General features: G+C 38.0%; 2 protein-coding genes across 3 annotated transcripts in view; one reads left to right on the top strand and one right to left on the bottom strand.

Moving 5' to 3' along the window:
- Positions 1 to 24247, top strand: part of mrpl11 (mitochondrial ribosomal protein L11) — a 243340-nt gene that overhangs the window by 122715 nt on the left and 96378 nt on the right. The gene's annotated exons all lie outside the window — the stretch shown is intronic.
- tmem265 (transmembrane protein 265) overlaps positions 8681 to 24247 on the bottom strand; it is a 17000-nt gene continuing 1433 nt past the window's right edge. The window contains exons 2-3 of one of the 2 annotated variants that reach the window (XM_062044269.1): positions 10601 to 10785; positions 8681 to 10244 (exon numbers count right to left, since the gene is read on the bottom strand). In XM_062044269.1, the coding sequence (XP_061900253.1) occupies positions 9208 to 10244; positions 10601 to 10607 (1044 nt within the window). In that variant the 5' untranslated portion in view covers positions 10608 to 10785 and the 3' untranslated portion in view covers positions 8681 to 9207. The remainder of the gene's footprint in view (positions 10245 to 10600; positions 10786 to 24247) is intronic. The other variant, XM_062044270.1, reaches the window with a different exon arrangement.

Below are 24247 nucleotides of genomic sequence, written 5' to 3'. Positions count from 1 at the left end.
CTACATTATATATGTACTTGCATTGTGTATATTGTACATTTTACATATTGTTATAAAGGTGTCTGTTACTACATTATATATGTACTTGCAGTGTGTATATTGTACATTTTACATATTGTTATGAAGGTGTCTGTTACTACATTATATATATACTTGCATTGTGTATATTATACATATTACATATTGTTATGAAGGTGTCTGTTACTACAATATATATATATACTTCCAGTGTGTATATTGTACATATTACATATTGTTATGAAGGTGTCTGTTACTATATTATATATATATTTATACTTCCAGTGTGTATATTGTACATATTACATATTGTTATGAAGTGTCACGTGGGGGTCGCATATTTGTGCGGGATCGTTCCTCCAGTGCAACACGAACACTCCGGACAAAAACGTGAAGGTAAGAGATGGTTTAATTAACATAAAACATAGCCAAACAGAAAAACAGGCAAAGGAAAAGCGTGCCGAACGCACGGGAAGCTAAGGCTAACACTGAGCACAAGAGTCGGGAACATGAAATACAAAAAACGTGACTGATGCTTACCGCAAACAAGGAGAACAGGCCGAGTGAACAAAAAGGCAGGTTTAAATAGTGTCAGTGATGGCAAACAGGTGCGCGTCGGGAACACAAGTGGCAGGTGAAAATAATAACTAACCATGGTGACGAAACAAACTCACAGGTGCACAAGCAATAACAAAAGGAGTCCAAAACTAACAGAAAACACAAAAACATGATCCGGCCCACGGATCATGACATGAAGGTGTCTGTTACTACATTATATATATACTTGCAGTGTGTATATTGTACATATTACATATTGTTATGAAAGTGTCTGTTACTACATTATATATATACTTGCATTGTGTATATTGTACATATATTATATATTGTTACAAACGTGTCTGTTACTACATTATATATATACTTGCAATATGTATATTGTACATATTATATATTGTTACAAACGTGTCTGTTACTACATTATATATATACTTGCAGTGTGTATATTGTACATATTATATATTGTTACGAACGTGTCTGTTACTACATTATATATATATACTTGCAGTGTGTATATTGTACATATTACATATTGTTATGAAGGTGTCTGTTACTACATTATATATATACTTGCAGTGTGTATATTGTACATATTACATATTGTTATGAAGGTGTCTGTTACTAAATTATATATATATACTTGCAGTGTGTATATTGTACATATTACATATTGGTTTGAAGGTGTCTGTTACTACATTATATATATATACTTGCAGTGTGTATTTTGTACATATTACATATTGTTATGAAGGTGTCTGTTACTACATTGTATATATACTTGCAGTGTGTATATTGTACATATTACATATTGTTATGAAGGTGTCTGTTACTACATTATATATATACTTGCAGTGTGTATATTGTACATATTACATATTGTTATGAAGGTGTCTGTTACTACACTATATATATACTTGCAGTGTGTTTATTGTGCATATTACATATTGTTATGAAGGTGTCTGTTACTTCATTATATATACTTGCAGTGTGTATTTTGTACATATTACATATTGTTATGAAGGTGTCTGTTACTACATTGTATATATACTTGCAGTGTGTATATTGTACATATTACATATTGTTATGAAGGTGTCTGTTACTACATTATATATATACTTGCAGTGTGTAGATTTTACATATCACATATTGTTATGAAGGTTTCTGTTACTACATTATATATGTACTTGCAGTGTGTATATTGTACATTTTACATATTGTTATGAAGGTGTCTGTTACTACATTATATATGTACTTGCAGTGTGTATATTGTACATTTTACATATTGTTATAAGGGTGTCTGTTACTACATTATATATATATATATATATATATATATATATATATATATATATATATATATATATGTATATATATATATGTATATATATATATACTTGCATTGTGTATATTATACATATTACATACTGTTATGAAGGTGTCTGTTACTGCATTATATATATACTTGCAATGTGTATATTGTACATATTATATATTGTTACAAACGTATCTGTTACTACATTATATATATACTTGCAGTGTGTATATTGTACATATTACATATGAAGGTGTCTGTTACTACATTATATATATACTTGCATTGTGTATATTGTACATATATTATATATTGTTACAAACGTGTCTGTTACTACATTATATATATACTTGCAGTGTGTATATTGTACATATTATATATTGTTACGAACGTGTCTGTTACTAAATTATATATATATACTTGCAGTGTGTATATTGTACATATTACATATTGGTTTGAAGGTGTCTGTTACTACATTATATATATATACTTGCAGTGTGTATTTTGTACATATTACATATTGTTATGAAGGTGTCTGTTACTACATTATATATATACTTGCAGTGTGTATATTGTGCATATTACATATTGTTATGAAGGTGTCTGTTACTACATTATATATATACTTGCAGTGTGTATATTGTACATATTACATATTGTTATGAAGGTGTCTGTTACTACATTATATATATACTTGCAGTGTGTATATTGTACATATTACATATTGTTATGAAGGTTTCTGTTACTACATTATATATATACTTGCAGTGTGTATATTGTACATATTACATACTGTTATGAAGGTGTCTGTTACTACATTATATATATACTTGCAGTGTGTATATTGTACATATTACATATTGTTATGAAGGTGTCTGTTACTTCATTATATATACTTGCAGTGTGTAGATTAGATTGTACATATTACATATTGTTATGAATGTGTCTGTTACTACATTATATATATATAATTGCAGTGTGTAGATTGTACATATTACATATGGTTATGAAGGTGTCTTTTACTACATTATATATATACTTGCAGTGTGTATATTGTACATATTACATATTGTTATGAAGGTGTCTGTTACTACATTATACATATACTTGCAGTGTGTATATTGTACAAATTGTTATAAAGGTGTCTGTTATTACATTATATATATACTTGCAGTGTGTATATTGTACATATGACATATTGTTATGAAGGTGTCTGTTACTACATTATATGTATATAATTGCAGTGTGTATATTGTACATATTACATATTGGTTTGAAGGTGTCTCTTACTACTTTATATATACGTATATACTTGCAGTGTGTATATTGTACATATTACATATTGTTATGAAGGTGTCTGTTACTACATTATATATATATATATATATATATATATATATATATATATATATATATATATATATATATATATATATATATATATATAATTGCAGTGTGTATATTGTACATATTACATATTGTTATGAAGGTGTCTGTTACTACATTATATATATACTTGCAGTGTGTATATTGTACATATTACATATTGTTATGAAGGTGTCTGTTACTACATTATATATATATATATATATATATATATATATATATATATATATATATATATATATATATATATATATATATATATATATATATATATGTATGTATATATATATATATATATATATATATATATATATATATATATATATATAATTGCAGTGTGTATATTGTACATATTACATATTGTATGAAGGTGTCTGTTACTACATTATATAATAATAATAATACCTGGGATTTATATAGCGCTTTTCTAAGTACCCAAAGTCGCTTTACATGTTAAAAACCCATCATTCATTCACACCTATAAATTACATATATATACTTGCAGTGTGTATATTGTACATATTACATATTGTTATGAAGGCGTCTGTTACTACATTATATATACATATATATATATATATATATATAATTGCAGTGTGTATATTGTACATATTACATATTGTTATGAAGGTGTCTGTTACTACATTATATATATACTTGCAGTGTGTAGATTAGATTGTACATATTACATATTGTTATGAATGTGTCTGTTACTACATTATATATATATAATTGCAGTGTGTAGATTGTACATATTACATATGGTTATGAAGGTGTCTTTTACTACATTATATATATACTTGCAGTGTGTATATTGTACATATTACATATTGTTATGAAGGTGTCTGTTACTACATTATACATATACTTGCAGTGTGTATATTGTACAAATTGTTATAAAGGTGTCTGTTATTACATTATATATATACTTGCAGTGTGTATATTGTACATATGACATATTGTTATGAAGGTGTCTGTTACTACATTATATGTATATAATTGCAGTGTGTATATTGTACATATTACATATTGGTTTGAAGGTGTCTCTTACTACTTTATATATACGTATATACTTGCAGTGTGTATATTGTACATATTACATATTGTTATGAAGGTGTCTGTTACTACATTATATATATATATATATATATATATATATATATATATATATATATATATATATATATATATATATATATAATTGCAGTGTGTATATTGTACATATTACATATTGTTATGAAGGTGTCTGTTACTACATTATATATATACTTGCAGTGTGTATATTGTACATATTACATATTGTTATGAAGGTGTCTGTTACTACATTATATATATATATATATATATATATATATATATATATATATATATATATATATATATATATATATATATATATATACTTGCAGTGTGTATATTGTACATATTACATATTGTTATGAAGGTGTCTGTTACTACATTATATATATACTTGCAGTGTGTATATTGTACATATTACATATTGTTATGAAGGTGTCTGTTACTACATTATATATATATATATATATATATATATATATATATATATATATATATATATATATATATATATATATATATATATATATGTATATATATATATATATATATGTATATATATATATATAATTGCAGTGTGTATATTGTACATATTACATATTGTATGAAGGTGTCTGTTACTACATTATATAATAATAATAATACCTGGGATTTATATAGCGCTTTTCTAAGTACCCAAAGTCGCTTTACATGTTAAAAACCCATCATTCATTCACACCTATAAATTACATATATATACTTGCAGTGTGTATATTGTACATATTACATATTGTTATGAAGGCGTCTGTTACTACATTATATATACATATATATATATATATATATAATTGCAGTGTGTATATTGTACATATTACATATTGTTATGAAGGTGTCTGTTACTACATTATATATATACTTGCAGTGTGTATATTGTACATATTACATATTGTTGTGAAGGTGTCTGTTTCTACATTATATATATACTTGCAGTGTGTATATTGTACATATTACATATTGTTATGAAGGTGTCTGTTACTACACGATGTATATACTTGCAGTGTGTATATTGTACATATTACATATTGTTATGAAGGTGTCTGTTACTACACGATGTATATACTTGCAGTGTGTATATTGTACATATTACATATTGTTATGAAGGCGTCTGTTACTACATTATATATACATATATATATATATATATAATTGCAGTGTGTATATTGTACATATTACATATTGTTATGAAGGTGTCTGTTACTACATTATATATATACTTGCAGTGTGTATATTGTACATATTACATATTGTTGTGAAGGTGTCTGTTTCTACATTATATATATACTTGCAGTGTGTATATTGTACATATTACATATTGTTATGAAGGTGTCTGTTACTACACGATGTATATACTTGCAGTGTGTATATTGTACATATTACATATTGTTATGAAGGTGTCTGTTACTACACGATGTATATACTTGCAGTGTGTATATTGCACATATTACATATTGTTATGAAGGTGTCTGTTACTACATTATATATATACTTGCAGTGTGTATATTGTACATATTACATATTGTTATGAAGGTGTCTGTTACTACATTATATATATACTTGCAGTGTGTATGTTGTACATATTACATATTGTTATGAAGGTGTCTGTTGTTACTACATTATATATATACTTGCAGTGTGTATATTGTACATATTACATATTGTTATGAAGGTGTCTGTTACTACATTATATATATACTTGCAGTGTGTATATTGTACATATTACATATTGTTATGAAGGTGTCTGTTACTACATTATATATATACTTGCAGTGTGTATGTTGTACATATTACATATTGTTATGAAGGTGTCTGTTGTTACTACATCATATATATACTTGCAGTGTGTATATTGTACATATTACATATTGTTATGAAGGTGTCTGTTGTTACTACATCATATATATACTTGCAGTGTGTATATTGTACATATTACATATTGTTATGAAGGTGTCTGTTACTACATGATGTATATACTTGCAGTGTGTATATTGTACATATTACATATTGTTATGAAGGTGTCTGTTACTACATGATGTATATACTTGCAGTGTGTATATTGTACATATTACATATTGTTATGAAGGTAGCTGGATAGTGTGTGCTGATTTTAGGAATAATGTACACTTCACTGCACATGTAACACATCACCATGTTGATAAACATGTTATAATTCTGTCAGTGTTTGCTTTCAGCAGCACATTCACTCTTTAATAATGTTCCCAGGGCCGTGTGTGCACGTGCATGCTGCTTTTAAAGACGATGTACAGTCGTGGTCAAAAGTTTACATACACTTGTAAAGAACATAATGTCATGGCTGTCTTGAGTTTCCAATCATTTCTACAACTCTTATGTTTGTAGTGATTGGAGCACATACTTGATGGTCACAAAAAACCTTCATGAAGTTTGCTTCTTTTATGAATTTATTATGGGTCTACTGAAAATGTGAGCAAATGTACTGGGTCAAAAGTATACATACAGCAATGTTAATATTTGCTTACATGTCCCTTGGCAAGTTTCACTGCAATAAGGCGCTTTTGGTAGCCATCCACAAGCTTCTGCTTGAATTTTTGACCACTCCTCTTGACAAAATTGGTGCAGTTGAGCTAAATGTGTTGGACTTGTTTCTTCAGCATTGTCCACACGTTTAAGTAATGTCTTTGGGAAGGCCATTCTAAAACCTTCATTCCAGCCTGATTTAGCCATTCCTTTACCAGTTTTGACGTGTGTTTGGGGTCATTGTCCTGTTGGAACACCCAACTGCGCCCAAGACCCAACTTCCGGGCTGATGATTTTAGCTTGTCCTGAAGAATTTGGAGGTAATCCTCCTTTTTCATTGTCCCATTTACTCTCTGTAAAGCAGCAGTTCCATTGGCAGCAAAACAGGCTCAGAGCATAATACTATCACCACCATGCTTGACGGTAGGAATGGTGTTCCTGGGATTAAAGGCCTCACCTTTTCTCCTCCAAACATATTGCTGGGTATTGTGGCCAAGCAGCTCAATTTTTTGTTTCATCTGACCACAGAACTTTCCTCCGGAAGGTCTCATCTTTGTCCATGTGATGTCAAGAGTTGTAGAAATGATTAGAAACTCAAGACAGCCATGAAATTATGTTCTTTACAAGTGTATGTAACGTGTCACTGTACGTCTTAAAGTAGATCAAAATAAACATAATAGGAGGTGTAATGCCACCAAGTCAGATATTGCTGCTTTTTGCAGGCTTCTGATTGGACAAAATGTGCATTGCAGCAGGTGTATGTTTGTGTGTAGACAGACAGTTTAGAAAGTACACTTGTGTGGATGGTAGGGGTGTAACGGTACGTGTATTTGTATTGAACCGTTTCGGTACGGGGGTTTCGGTTCGGTGCGGAGGTGTACCGAACAAGTTTCCATACGGACATATTAAGTAGCGTACTGCACGTTGTGTAAACCATACTCAAAATGACGGACATTTGAGGCATTTAAGAAACTCCGCTGCTAGCATGCTAGCAGCGACCGGGCTAGGATAGACTGACCATACGTCCTCTTTTCACCGGACATGTCCTCTTTTGCGGGGCTGTCCGGGCGCAGTTTCTTAAATGCCTCAAATGTCCGGCATTTTGAGTTAGGGTTGCGTGTATTTTCAATGTACGTTCAGGGTTAAGAAGGGGTTAAAAACAAAACAAATTGTGTGCGCAGCCGCATTGTTGAGGGAGGGGCAGAGACAGAGAGAGCGAGAGAGTTATGATAAACGCGCATGCGTCGCCAGGCTCTGCTTTTTATCCATAGATTTATCAGATTTAATTTTTTATTATCTATAGCAGGAGTGTCAAAAGTGTGCCCCGGAGGCCATTTGCGGCCCACAGCTAATGTTTTAAAGGCCCACGGCACATTCTAAAAATACTATTAAAATACACAAAAACATAACAAAAGTGAAATAAAAAAGCTTAAAGGTTCAATGTAATTTAGAAAAAGTTGCAACGTTGACTAATAAAACAAAGCTGTTTTTTTTTCTTTCAAACTGTCATTGCTCAAAAATAATATTGAATCAAAATCAATGTTATTATGAATTATTGACCTATCCAAGGTTCCCATTACTTCACATCAAATATTCCACTAAGAAAAATATTTTTGGTGTAAGATTTCGCAAATTTGGTAAATAAATGACCAAAAAAGTTATATTTTGTTGTTTTCTTACTGTACCAAAAATGGACCGAACCGTGACCTCTAAACCGAGGTACGTACCGAACCGAAATTTTTGTGTACCGTTACACCCCTAGTGGATGGAGATCGTTTTAACCCCAAATATGTGTCTTTGAAACTCTCCGTGTTCGTGTGGACATGGCCTCCTTGAAGGTCTTAAAGCACAGTCAATCAATCACAGACAAGAAAACATTCCTCTCACTGACTCAGACAAAGAGAGTATTTTGTTTCGCAATTTTAATACAAAGTGATTAGCAAAAAACAGTTTCACGGTTTTCTCAGCCAAGAAGGATGATGGAATGGGTGTGTTTTATTTTTTTTCAAATGGACAAATAATTTAATTGCAGCGGTCTTCCCCATCCCTACACAATTACTTACCCCAGATTGCTATCAGATAATTGTTGAAAAGGAATTACAAGTTTAAAAACTGACAGACGGAACCACATATGCAGAGCTTGGAACACGGTAAGACATTTAGACGCACGTTCTTGGGAAAATCCAAAGTGTTCCGACCCGAGTCGACGCCCACCGACAAACGCAGTGACCCAATTTGTTCCTGGCGCAAACCAAAAAAGTGCATACGTTTCCCAGCATTGTGGGTTTTTCTGCGTTGGGTGTGCATAGATGTGCGTACTGAGTCTAGAGTTCATGGGAGATGAAAGATGGCGTCTCCGTGTGCCCCGGGCTGACTTGGGAGAGAGTGTGGCTCGGAGGGCGAGACAGTGTGTGATAGTGGGAGGAGGCGGCTTTCCCTTGAGATTGACCCTCTCCCTGCTCCGAGCTCTGGCTCGGCAGCGTCGACTCGGCGGGTCGGGCTCCGGCTTCTTCCCCACCGCCGCCGGGACGGCGCCCCTGCTTGTGTCTCTCCCAGGCTGAGCTCAGCTTCACGGCCAGCGCCAGGAGGTTCTTGCCCAGGAACACGGTGGAGACCCGGGAATCCCTGTACCACAGAATGCCCGCTCCCCTCAGGCCCAGGGTGAAGATGTTGATGGTAACCAGGCTCAGCCAAGGGTACAAGGCCTCCTTCCGTGGCCCCCTCTGTCCCGGGAGGCCCGTAGCCCCCAATTCTGTGAGGGCCACGCACGGTAGCAGCAACAGGAGAGCGTAGCAGTAAAAAAAGACCAGGCCCTCCGCCCAGATTGGCAGCTTTTGCTCTAGAGCCCCTCCTTGGGCCTCCCACAGGCCGGCTTGCAGATCTAGCACATCCAGGAGGTCCACCACCACCCACAGGAGCCGACTCCGCACCTCCTGCTTCCTCCGCTGGGGGGTCATGTAGTCGGCCCCAGTGAGAATGAGGAACAGGGAGGGCAGGCATATGGACAGCAGGAGCGTCAGGACCTTCCTGGCCAGCGGGTCGGGCGGCCGGCGCTCCTGCCTGTAGTTGTGGCACACGAAGAAGAGCTTGAGTTGGAGCAGGGACAGGAAGAGGAACCAGAGAGCGTTGGCAAAGCCCCGCTGCGGCGAGCGCGCCTCGGACACCACCCCGGCCGACACGAAGCGCAGCGCCAGCAGGAAGCCCAGGTCACCCAGCAGCACGGCCACGCACTGCCACACGCCGGGCCCGGCCACCCCTCGGGACCCCAGCATGCTCTGCTCCAGCAGGTAGAGGTCCACCACCGCCATGGTGCTCACCGTGACCAGGGTGGATACGCACACCTGGGGCGTGGGCACCATGCCTGGAAAGAAATGAAAAACATTATTTTAATGTTCTTGTTGGTCTCCAGTCGGACGGCCATGGTCTCGGGAGAAAAGATGTGTGGAATTCCTGACAGCAGTGAGTCTGGTATGCAGCAGCAAGGCTAGATGAAAAACTCTGCTTGTTGCTATGGTTCTCATGAGTTCTTCATCTTTGTCACTGCTGAATAAAATAGTCTTCTTTTTCCACTAATGCCCTTCCATTACATGCTTCCAAGCGCTCTGGTGTTACTTGAACTGCTGTTTCACTTCCATTTTATTCTCAATGTATCTATTATTAATTACACCTGTCTCCGCTTCATTATCTTGCTATTGTAGTCTACCATTTATAAAATACCATCCATCCATCCATCTTATTCCGCTTATCCGAGGTGGGGTCGCGGGGGCAGCAGCCTAAGCAGGGAAGCCCAGACTTTCCTCTCCCTCGTCCAGCTCCTCCCGGGGGATCCCGAGGCATTCCCAGGCCAGCCGGGAGACATAGTCTTCCCAACATGTCCTGGATCTTCCCCGTGGCCTCCTACACTGTAAAAAAAAAAAAAAAAAAAAAAAAAAAGTTGAGAAAACGCAAATTTTCAAGGCTACAGATGCAACAAGATTTTTGCGTTTTCTCAACTTTTGACTACTATTGTTGACTTAACTAAGATTTACAAGTTGAGATAAGAGTTATTATGTCAACTCGGATCTTTCAATCTTTCAAATCTTTTTTGAAAAATCTATCTTTTTGTAGTTAATTTTGTGGCGAGTTTGATCCGTTTTACAAAAGAATAAAGCCACAAATCATATGGAATATTAACTTGTGATCATATGTGATATTAACTTGTGATCATATGTGATATTAACTTGTGATCATATGTGATATTAACTTGTGTGCTGCTTTAAATGGAATTTAGATATAGATATTGACTTTTACAAAATAATAAATCCACAAATCATATGGAATATTAACTTGTGATCATATGTGATATTAACTTGTGATCATATGTGATATTAACTTGTGATCATATGTGATATTAACTTGTGATCGTATGTGATATTAACTTGTGATCTTATGTGATATTAACTTGTGATCATATGTGATATTAACTTGTGATCGTATGTGATATTAACTTGTGATCATATGTGATATTAACTTGTGATCTTATGTGATATTAACTTGTGATCGTATATGATATTAACTTGTGATCATATGTGATATTAACTTGTGATCATATGTGATATTAACTTGTGATCATATGTGATATTAACTTGTGATCCTATGTGATATTAACTTGTGATCCTATGTGATATTAACTTGTGATCATATGTGATATTACTGACAAGAAGATCAGAGTTGACATAATAACTCTTATCTCAACTTGTAAATCTTAGTTAAGTCAACAATAGTAGTCAAAAGTTGAGAAAACGCAAAAATCTTGTTGCATCATGTTGCCTTGAAAATTTGCGTTTTCTACACTTCTTTTTTTTTTACAGTGTACCGGTCGGACGTACCCCAAACACCTCCCTAGGGAGGCGTTCGGGTGGCATCCTGACCAGATGCCCGAACCACCTCATCTGGCTCCTCTCCATGTGGAGGAGCAGCGGCTTTACTTTGAGCTCCCCCCTAATGGGAGAGCTTCTCACCCTATCTCTAAGGGAGAGACCCGCCACCCGGCGGAGGAAACTCATTTGGGCCGCTTGTACCCGTGATCTTGTCCTTTCGGTCATAACCCAAAGCTCATGACCATAGGTGAGGATGGGAACGTAGACCGACCGGTAAATTGAGAGCTTTGACTTCCGGCTCAGCTCCTTCTTCACCACAACGGATCGATACAGCGTCCGCATTACTGAAGACGCCGCACCGATCCGCCTGTCGATCTCACCATCCATATTTGTAAAATACAGTACTGTATTTTCCGGACCATAGGGCGCACTGCCGATGAGCGGGTCTAGTCAGGTCTGTTTTCATACAAAAGGCGCACCGGGTTAGAAGGCGCATTAAAAGGAGTCATATTATGATTTTTTTCTAAATGTAAAAGACTTCCTTGTGGTCTACATAACATGTAATGGTGGTTCTTTGGTCAAAATGTTGCATAGATGATGTTTTACACATCATCTTCAAGTCGCTTTCTGACAGTCTCTTCAGGATGCACTGTTTTGTGGGCGGTCTTATTTACGTGCCTCCACTTCGACAGCGTCTTCTCCCCGTCATCTTTGTTGTAGCGGTGTAGCGTGCAAGGGCGGGAGTGGAAGAAGTGTCAAAAGATGGCGCTAACTGTTTTAATTACATTCAGACTTTACTTCAATCAATAACGGAGCAGCATCTCCTCATCCGTGGCTCACTAGTGCAACAACAGCGCCCGAAATGTGTCCCGTGAAAAAACGTCCGATCGGAACTCTCTAATAACTAAAGTTCCTTGGGTGAATAATGTAAACTCACTACACCGGTATGTTTTAGCGCTTTCATAGCGAGTTTACTGACAGATATAAGTAAGAACTTTACACTCATTTATATTAGAAATGGCAACAGTGGAGGATGAATGTCCCATAACAAGAAGATAGAGATAAAGAAAAAGCTTATGACTACGACGTTGCCATGGACTACAAAGGCGGACATGCGCAAATTTTCAGTACTTATGCAGATCCCAAATACAGATCAGCAGGTACCAGAAGGTTAGGAAAGTTGGTTTTGCATAATATTGTGAAACAAAACGGCAGATATGTCTTACTTTATACACACACCATAATAATACCCGTATGTTTAATTCACAGACAATCCATCAAGCGGCTTCATAGCTTACCGAAGTCGAACTAAAAACATTTTGACAGATTTTTGCGCGCCGTGTGTAATGTTCTATATTCTCAATTTCAAGTTTTGGTGTTGTTTACCGGCGTCATCTTGCAGTCTACATGTCTCTCTTATGTGTGACTGCCATCTACTGGTCACTACGGGTGTAACGGTACGTGTATTTGTATTGAACCGTTTCGGTACGGGGGTTTCGGTTCGGTTCGGAGGTGTACCGAACGAGTTTCCACACGGACATATTAAGTTGCGTAACGCACGTTGTGTAAACAATGCACACCGAGGCACAACACACGGCATGCTAGCAGCTAACGGGCTACGATAGACTGACCATACGTCCTCTTTTCACCGAACATGTCCTCTTTTGCGGAGCTGTCAGGGCGGAGTTTCTTAAATGCCTCAAATGTCCGACATTTTGAGTTAGGGTTGCGTGTATTTTCAATGTACGTTCAGGGTTGAGAAGGGGTTAAAAACAAAATGAATTATGCGCGCAGCAGCATTGGTGAGGGAGGGGCAGAGAGAGAGAGAGAGAGAGAGTTATGATAAACACGCATGCGTCGCCAGGCTCTGCTTTTTATCCATAGATTTATCACATTTCATTTTTTTATTATCTAGAGCAAGGGTGTCAAAAGTGTGAGCCATTTGTGGCCCACAGCTAATGTTTTAAAAGCCCACGGCACATTCTAAAAATATTATTAAAATAAACAAAAACATAACAAAAGTGAAATAAAAAAGCTTAAAGGTTAAATGTAATTTAGAAAAAGTTGCAATGTTGACTAATAAAACAAAGCTGTTTTTTTTCTTTCAAACTGTCATTGCTTCAAACATAAAAATGAATCAAAATCAATATTGTTATGAATTATTGACCTATTCAAGGTTTTGATTACTTCACATCAAATATTCCACTAAGAAAAATATTTTGGGTGGAAGATTTTGCAAATTTGGTAAATAAATAACCCAAAAATTTATATTTTGTTGTTTCTTACTGTACCGAAAACGAACCGAACCGTGACCTCTAAACCGAGGTACACTACCGTTCAAAAGTTTGGGGTCACCCAAACAATTTTGTGGAATAGCCTTCATTTCTAAGAACAAGAATAGACTGTCGAGCTTCAGATGAAAGTTCTCTTTTTCTGGCCATTTTGAGCGTTTAATTGACCCCACAAATGTGATGCTCCAGAAACTCAATCTGCTGAAAGGAAGGTCAGTTTTGTAGCTTCTGTAACGAGCTGAACTGTTTTCAGATGTGTGAACATGATTGCACAAGGGTTTTCTAATCATCAATTAGCCTTCTGAGCCAATGAGCAAACACATTGTACCATTAGAACACTGGAGTGATAGTTGCTGGAAATGGGCCTCTATACACCTATGTAGATATTGCACCAAAAACCAGACATTTGCAGCTAGAATAGTCATTTACCACATTAGCAATGTATAGAGTGTATTTCTTTAAAGTTAAGACTAGTTTAAAGTTATCTTCATTGAAAAGTACAGTGCTTTTCCTTCAAAAATAAGGACATTTCAATGTGACCCCAAACTTTTGAACGGTAGTGTACGTACCGAACCGACATTTTTGTGTGCCGTTAAACCCCTACTGGTCACACTTATCATTACACCATGTACCAAATAAAATTGCTTCGAGGTCGGTAAGCACAACCAGAATCATGCCGTACATTAGATGCACCGGGTTATTAGGCGCACTGTGGAGTTTTGAGAAAATGAAAGGATTTGATGTGCGCCTTATAGTCCGGAAAATACGGTAATCTTTTTGGACTTTTTGTTGGTGAGGAGTCTTGTTCGAACAGCCTGCGAGTACACGTAGACAGTATTTAATTTGGCTTCTTCTGGCAGCTCATAACTCAGGCACAGTATAAACTTCAGTATTGATCCCGGAATGAGCAATGGTCATTGACTTTCCAGTGAATTCCAATGGACGTGTCTTTATCGCGTGGCAGGACGCAGACCGCCGGCCTGCCCCCGGGGATGTTAACCCTTCGCACGGGTCGATGACATTATAATAGCAAATCATTACCATCTCGGGTGGATAGTAATGGTGACAGTTAGGCGTGGTGGAGCGATGTGCTGTCGGCAGCCTCTCAGTAACATCTGCCTGGGAAACATGAGTATTGATATTTTTCCAATGGCAGATGCTCCACCTCCCTGCCCAAGGCACTCTCTGAGCCATTTTTCATTCTCCCTCCATCGACGCTGAGCATTTCTGCTTTTGTATGTGCCATCACATACTGCGTGTACTGCTGTATTGCTGCTATTTTCCTGGCTCTGTGCATTATTATTTGGAGTTGGTTGGTCTATTTCGTGCAATCCTAATAATCAACGGTTTTTTAACCTTAGAGCAGTGTTTTTCAACCACTGTGCCCGAGATACAGTCCGGTGTGGAGATTATCTAAATTCACCTATTTGGGTTAAAAATATTTTTTGGAAACTAGTAATTATAGTCTGCAAATTATGTGTTGTTGCTGAGTGTCTGTGCTGTTTAGAGCTCGGCAGAGTAACCGTGTAATACTCTTCCATATCAGCAGGTGGCAGCCGGTAGCTAATTGCTTTGTAGATGTCGGAAACAGCGGGTAAAAAGGTGTCTAATGCTTAAACCAAAAATAAACAAAAGGTGAGTGCCCCTAAGAAAAGGCATTGAAGCTTAGGGAAGGCTATGCAGAACGAAACTAAAACTGAACTGGCTGCAAAGTAAACAAAAACAGAATGCTGGACGACAGCAAAGACTTACTGTGGAGCAAAGACGGTGTCCACAAAGTACATCCGAACATGACATGACAATCAACAATGTCCCCACAAAGAAGGATAAAAACAACTGAAATATTCTTAAAACATAGTAGATGCGGGAAATATCGCTCAAAGGAAGACATGAAACTGCTACAGGAAAATACCAAAAAAATAGGAGCGCAAGACAAGAAGTAAAACGCTACACACAGGAAAACAGCAAAAAATACCAAATAAGTCAGGGTGTGATGTGACAGGTGGGTACAGTACACCTACTTTGAGACAAGAGCTATATTGATGCATGCTTGGTGATGGTTTAAAGTCATATCCAAAAATTGCGACGACGACTTTTTACTGTCAACTGAGTTTCGTTTTTTAGTGATTTTTGCTGGTGGCGTGCCTCCGCATTTTTTTCAACACAAAAAATGTGCCTTGGCTCAAAAAAGTTTGAAAAACACTGCCTTAGAGCCAGGGCCCTAGAGAGGACCTGGGCAATTATTTTGACTCAGGGGGCCAAATTTAGAGAAATAAATGTGCCCGGTATATCTATTTTTAGGATCACTAATACAAAACCTCACAATAATGTCTGATTGAAAGCTAGAAACGTTATGGACAGACCGCCTTAAAAAACGGAATGGAAATTTAATTTTTTTTTAAAGAATCTTACAATATTAACTATGAAGGATAAAATACTGAATATTGACAACATATGAACGTCACACCCCCTCTCCATCCACATATTTTACAATCAAGCGAAACACAGTAAAATATGAACGTGAAGTGTAAAAAAATAAAACCCACCTACAATCTGATGTATCTGATATATCCACTAAATCTCCTTCCACGTCTGTCCCTGACACCCACACTGCTTGGTGTCTCGTCTGAGCTGCTGTGACTTACATTACCATAGTAAGTAATTAGATTACCATAGTAACTAATTATATGACCTTAGTAACTAATTAGATTACCATAGTAACTAATTAGATTACCATAGTAACTAGTATATCATGCAAAAGTGCCAATTCCAACCATTGAAATAATTAGTATAGTTCAGGGGTGTCAAACTGAAATACAGAGTGGGCCAAAATGTAAAACTGAACAAAGCCACGGGCCAAGGTTGAACAAATTAACCTTTTAATAGGGACCCAAACAAGTTGTGCATTGAATATTGAACAAGCAAGGCTTATATCACTTTATAGTGACATGCAAAATCCAGTTTCTATTAATAATAATTAAAAAATATCAATGGCATATCAAATACAATTGAAATAAAAATTGAATGCCTCTTTTCTATTTGCAGCCTTCTGAGGTAAATATCAACATTAACTTTTTCCACAGGCTAATAAATTTGAAAATAAAATAACAACGAATGAACCAACCATTCAGGACTTCAAACTGCTCAGTTTGCGACACACTGATCTAATCTGATGTGCCCAAGCCAGATACCTGCCATCTTTTCTGGGATGCTAGTTCATTAATGTTGGGGCTCAGGCTTTGAGCTGAGGCAACCTTCATTATCCATCTAAGGTGTTCATCAGCAATTATATTACATAGTACACCCGGACCACAGTCTTGGGGGCGTGCCTTAAAGGCACTGCCTTTAACGTCTGCTATGAGCTGTCGTCACGTCCGCTTTTCATCCATTCTAAAAACGAGCCGGCCCAGTCACAAGATATGTGCGGCTTCTGTACGCACACACACATGAATGCAAAGTGTACTTGATCAACAGCGATACAGTTACACTGAGGGTGGCCGTATAAACAACTTTAACAATGTTATAAATACACGCCACACTGTGAATCCACACCAAACAAGAATGACAAACACATTTCGGGAGAACATCCGCACCGTAACACAACATAAACACAACAGAACAAATACCCAGAACCCTTTGCAGCACTAACTCTTCCGGGACGCTACAATATACACCCCCCGCTACCACCAAACCCCCACCCCCACCTTGTAGCTCCCGGAAGAGTTAGTGCTGCAAAGGGTTCTGGGTATTAGTTCTGTTGTGTTTATGTTGTGTTACGGTGCGGATGTTCTCCCGAATGGCGTATATTTCTAACAGTGTTAAAGTTGTTTATACGGCTACCCTCAGTGTAACTTGTATCGCTGTTGATCAAGTATGCGTTGCATTCACTTGTGTGTGCGTGCAGAAGCCGCACATATTATGTGACTGGGCCAGCACACGTTGGACTGGATGAAAAGCGGATGTGGCGATTTTCGGGACAGGCACTGAAATCTGCTACTCTCCCGGGAGGGTTGGCAAGTATGAGAATTAGCCGTGAATGCGGTGTTACCGCGGCACCGCCGCTGAATATAATCGGCGGGCCAGCTCTACTGTTAATTTGATATCGCCTCAAGGGCCAAGTGAAATTACACGGCGGGCCAAATTTGGCCCGCGGGCCAGAGTTTGACACCCATGGTATATTTGAAGACTTACGGTCATTAGAAAACATCACTGCACATCATAATGGCAGCTACACTTTCCATCTTAAAGACCTAAAAAAATTAATTGGGAATGTCCGGCGGGCCAGATTGAAAAGCCTAACGGGCCGCATACGGCCCCCGGGGTCTTAATTTGCCCAGGTCTGCCCTAGAGGGCCACCAAAATATATCTCTTCCTCAGCTGTCATCCGTATGGGCTGCAGAGAAGCTCAGTTGTAATACACTTTTCCGCCACTTGTGGCAGTAATGACAATATCAAACAGAAGAAGTCTGGAGCTAAAGCCTGAGGTTCAAGCGCACAAATAATGACTACAGTGGTGAAGATGTATTTTCATTTTCACTTTAACCTTACTGACAGTTGAGTTAAGAAGCATATTCATTATTAATTCAGTGTATTTATTTTAGCACAACATAATTGCGTGTACGTTTATTTTTCGCAAAAATAATGACGACAGTGGTGAAACTGAATTTGCATTTTCACTTTAACCTTACTGACAGTTGAGTTACGAAGCATATTCATTTTTAATGTAACATAATTGCATGTACATTTATTTTTCATCAGTTATTTATGAGTGCCTTCTTTCGCAGTGTATTTGATTCGTATTTATTTTTGTAGTCAGCCTTACCTAAGCCTCAGATTTATGTGTTAAATAATATTTGTGGTTAACACATGGTTATACAATATTTGAGAAGGTTGTAAACTCTTAAGTATGTTAGATATAAATAATTAATATGATTAAAGTCAAGAGTACGATTGCTAATTCAGTGTTGATGTTGAGTGGAAAAGTTGGGCCCCGAAGTCCAAAAGGTTAAAAACCCCTGATATAGACGATATACAATATAAATGATATCAATTGGGTAGACAATATACAAAAGCAGTGAAGTTGTCACGTTGTGTAAATGATAAATAAAAAGCAAATACAATGATTTGCAAATCTTTTTCAACTTTCCCCTGGGGGGGGGGGGGGTCACCCACATCTGCGGTCCTCTCCAAGGTTTCTCATAGTCATTCACATTGACATCCCACTGGGTTGTGAGTTTTTCCTTGCCTTTGAGACACTTGTGATTTAGGGCTATATAAATAAACATTGATTGATAGATTGATTGATTTTCAATGGGAGACAGGTCTGGACTACAGGCAGGCCAGTCTAGTACCCGCACTCTTTTACTATGAAGCCACGCTGTTGTAACACGTGGCTTGGCATCGTCTTGCTGAAATAAGCAGGGGCGTCCATGATAACGTTGCTCCAAAAGCTGTATGTACCTTTCAGCATTAATGGTGCCTTCACAGATGTGTAAGTTACCCATGCCTTGGGCACTAATACACCCCCGTACCATCACAGATGCTGCCTTTTACACTTTGCGCCCAGAACAGTCCGGATAGTTATTTTTCTCTTTGGTCCGGAGGACACGACGTCCACAGTTTCCAAAAACAATTTGAAATGTGGACTCGTCAGACCACAGAACACTTTTCCACTTTGCATCAGTCCATTTTAGATAAGCTTGGGCCCAGCGAAGCCGGCTGCGTTTCTGGGTGTTGTTGATAAAATGGCTTTGGCTTTGCATAGTAGAGTTTTAACTTGCACTTACAGATGCAGCGACCAACTGTAGTTACTGTCAGTGGTTTTCTGAAGTGTTCCTGAGCCCATGTGGTGATATCCTTTACACACTGATGTCGCTTTTTGATGCAGTACTGCCTGAGGGATCCAAGGTCCGTAATATCATTGCTTACGTGCAGTGATTTCTCCAGATTGTCTGAACCTTTTGATGATATTACGGAGCGTAGATGGTGAAATCCCTAAATTCCTTGCAATAGCTGGTTGAGAAATGTTGTTCTTAAACAATTTGCTCAGGCATTTGTTGACAAAGTGGTGACCCTCGCCCCGTCCTTGTTTGTGAATGACTGAGCATTTCATGGAAGCTGCTTTTATACCCGATCATGGCACCCACCTGTTCCCAATTAGCCTGTTCACCTGTGGGATGTTCCAAATAAGTGTTTGATGAGCATTCCTCAACTTTCTCAGTCTTTTTTGCCACTTGTGCCAGCTTTTTTGAAACACGTTGCAGGCATCAAAGTCCAAATGAGCTAATATTTGCAAAACATAACAAAGTTTACCAGTTCAGGCGTTAAATATCTTGTCTTTGCAGTCTATTCAATTGAATATAAGTTGAAAAGGATTTGCAAATCATTGTATTCTCTTTTTATTTACCATTTACACAACGTGACAACTTCACTGCTTTTGGGTTTTGTATATATGACATTGTTATTGAACGTGAAAGAAATTGACAGAAGTAATGTAGACTTTGCGCATGTGTGGACCGATGGAAGCTTCCAGAATTAGTCGGGTGGTGACAGAACTGGAGGGAAAAAAAGGCTCCATACGTGTGAAGTTCAGCATCCTTTTAACAACACTCAGTATAGGTTTGGGAACTGAGGAGACACATTTTTGAAGTGGAATTCTTTCCCATTCTTGCTTGATGTACAGCTTAAGTTGTTCAACAGTCTCCCTTCTGATATTTTAGCCTTCATATTGCACCACACATTTTCAATGGGAGACAGGTTTGGACTACAGGCAGGCCAGTCTAGTACCCGCACTCTTTTACTATGAAGCCACACTGTTGTAACACGTGGCTTGGCATCGTCTTGCTGAAATAAGCAGGGGCGTCCATGATAACGTTGCTTGGATGGCAACATATGTTGCTCCAAAACCTGTATGTACCTTTCAGCATTAATGGTGCCTTCACAGATGTGTAAGTTACCCATGCCTTGGGCACTAATACACCCCCATACCATCACAGATGCTGGCTTTTACACTTTGTGCTTAGAACAATCCGGATGGTTCTTTTCTTCTTTGGTCCACAGTTTCCAAAAACAATTTGAAATGTGGACTCGTCAGACCACAGAACAATTTTACACTTTGCATCAGTCCATCTTAGATGAGCTCGGGGCCCAGCGAAGTGTTTCCGGGTGTTGTTGTGATGAATGCGTATAATAAATCCATCACAGGAGGCTAATACGTCACCGAGGTCTGGAGTGCTGCGTCCTGGAGCTGATGAATCCAAGCCAGCAGACTGGAATCTGCTCCCAGGCCTGGTGGGCGGACATGTGCGGATCACGGCTGATCGTCTCCAAGCCCTTTGTTTCATCACCCTCTAAAACTTGATTACGGCTGGCCTAAAATTGGATGAATTCCTCATTTTCCCCTCCGGGCTAGCAAACCCTGATAATCTGCAAGATGGCAAGCGGGAAGTTTTATAGCCTTTTTGTGTGGGCAGCCTTCTTTAGTCATTCCACCTGCACATGAAATCTTCTCCTGCATGACCGCTCCTGTTTGTGTTCTTGTGGCGTGTCAGCACGCCATCTGCAATTTGTTGTTGTTGTGTAGTGAGTGAGTGAGTGAGTGGGGGGGGGACGCTGACGGCCCACACGTCCATCCGGCCCATCGATCACGGGCCAATTCATCACACGCCTCCTCCCTGTCTGCCAGGTGACAGTGTTGTTGACAAGGTGAGGCAACCAATTTCGCTTTAAGCGTGAGTAATGGCACACCGCAAGTGTGCAGGGGGAAATGATTGTTCCTCCATAAACATGTGTGTGGTTTCTCTTACCTCCACCAAGGACAACAATCTCCATTTCTGCTCTTTGTTAGACAAAAACTACCCTCCCGTCAAATGGATCCACTGGAGATTGTGAGACACTCATACCTGCATTGCTTATGGTCCGGTATAGCTCGGCCGTGCCAGCAACTTGAGGGTTCCAGGTTCGATCCCCGCTTCCGCCATCGTAGGGCAAGACACTTTACCCACCTGCTCCCAGTGCCACCCACACTGGTTTAAATTTAACTTAGATATTGGGTTTCCCCATGTAAAAGCGCTTTGAGTCACTAGAGAAAAGCGCTATATAAATATAATATAATATATATAAATATAATATAATATATATGAATTATATAAATATAGTTCACTTGACATAGAAAAAATTGTGTGTGCAAAGTTTGACATGTGCTCATATACTTAATGCTTCTTATGCCAGTTATTAATAACCGCCACCTTTCAAATTGAAAATAAGTCATCCACAGTGTGCGCTCGCTCACACAATGTTGTACTAACTTCTTACACAAAAGCAGTGAAGTTGTCACGTTGTGTAAATGGTAAATAAAAAGAGAATACAATGATTTGCAAATCCTTTTCAACTTCAATTGAATAGACTGCAAAGACAAGATATTTAACGTTTACACTGAGAAACTTCTTTTTTTTTTTTTGTTGCAAGCCATTATTAACTTAGAATTTAATGGCAGCAACACAATTGCAAAAAAGTTGCATCAAAAAGCGACGTCAGTGTGTAAAGGATATCACTACATGGGCTCAGGAACACTTCGCAAAACCACTGTCAGTAACTACAGTTGGTGGCTACATCTGTAAGTGCAAGTTAAAACACTACTATGCAAAGCCAAAGCCATTTATCAACAACACCCAGAAACGCCGACGGCGTAAGTTGTCACGTTGTGTAAATGGTAAATAAAAAGAGAATACAATGATTTGCAAATCCTTTTAAACTTATATTCAATTGAATAGACTGCAAAGACAAGATATTTAACGCTTGAACTGGTAAACTTTATTTTTTTGCAAATGTGAGCTCATTTGGACTTTAATGCCTGCAACGTGTTTCAAAAAAGCTGGCACAAGTGGCAAAAAAGACTGAGAAAGTTGAGGAATGCTCATCAAAGACTTATTTGGAACATCCCACAGGTGAACAGGCTAATTGGGAACAGGTGGGTGCCATGATCGGGTATAAAAGCAGCTTCCATGAAATGCTCAGTCGTTCACAAACAAGGACGGGGCGAGGGTCACCACTTTGTCAACAAATGCCTGAGCAAATTGTTTAAGAACAACATTTCTCAACCAGCTATTGCAAGGAATTTAGGGATTTCACCATCTACGGTCCGTAATATCATCAAAAGGTTCTGGAGAAATCACTGCACGTAAGCCATGATATTACGGACCTTGGATCCCTCAGGCGGTACTGCAACAAAAAAGCGACATCAGTGTGTAAAGGATATCACCACATGGGCTCAGGAACACTTCAGAGAACCACTGTCAGTAACTACAGTTGGTCGCTACATCTGTAAGTGCAAGTTGAAACTCTACTATGCAAAGCCAAAGCCATTTATCAACAACACCCAGAAACACTTCGCTGGGCCCGAGTTCATCTAAGATGGACTGATACAAAGTGGAAAAGTGTTCTGTGGTCTGACGAGTCCACATTTCAAGTTGTTTTTGGAAAATGTGGACCAAAGAGGAAAAGAACCATCCGGACTGTTCTAGGCGCAAAGTGTAAAAGGCAGCATGTGTGATGGTATGGGGGTGTATTAGTGCCCAAGACATGGGTAACTTACACATCTGTGAAGGCACCATTAATGCTGAAAGGTACATACAGGTTTTGGAGCAACATATGTTGCCATCCAAGCAACGTTATCATGGACGCCCCTGCTTATTTCAGCAAGACGATGCCAATCCACGTGTTACAACAGCGTGGCTTCGTAGCAAAAGAGTGCGGGTACTAGACTGGCCGGCCTGTAGTCCAGACCTGTCTCCCATTGAAAATGTGAAAGCTAAAATATCAGAAGGGAGACTGTTGAACAACTTAAGCTGTACATCAAGCAAGAATGGGAAAGAATTCCACTTCAAAAATGTGTCTCCTCAGTTCCCAAACCTTTACTGAGTGTTGTTAAAAGGAAAGGCCATGTAACACAGTGGTAAAAATGCCCCTGTGACAACTTTTTTGCAATTTGTTGCCGCCATTAAATTCTAAGTTCATGATTATTTGCAAAATAATCATTAACGTTGTTGATAAATGGCTTTGCATAGTAGAGTTTTAACTTGCACTTACAGATGTAGCGACCAACTGCAGTTACTGACAGTGGTTTTCTGAAGTGTTCCTGAGCCCATGTGGTGATATCCTTTACACACTGATGTCGCTTTTTGATGCAGTACCACCTGAGGGTTTAAAGGTCTATA

The sequence above is a fragment of the Entelurus aequoreus genome, linkage group LG04 (genome assembly GCF_033978785.1).
Source record: "Entelurus aequoreus isolate RoL-2023_Sb linkage group LG04, RoL_Eaeq_v1.1, whole genome shotgun sequence".
Lineage (NCBI taxonomy): Eukaryota > Metazoa > Chordata > Actinopteri > Syngnathiformes > Syngnathidae > Entelurus > Entelurus aequoreus.
The sequence above is the reverse complement of the archived record's forward strand: the minus strand, read 5'-3'. Positions and strand labels throughout refer to the sequence as shown.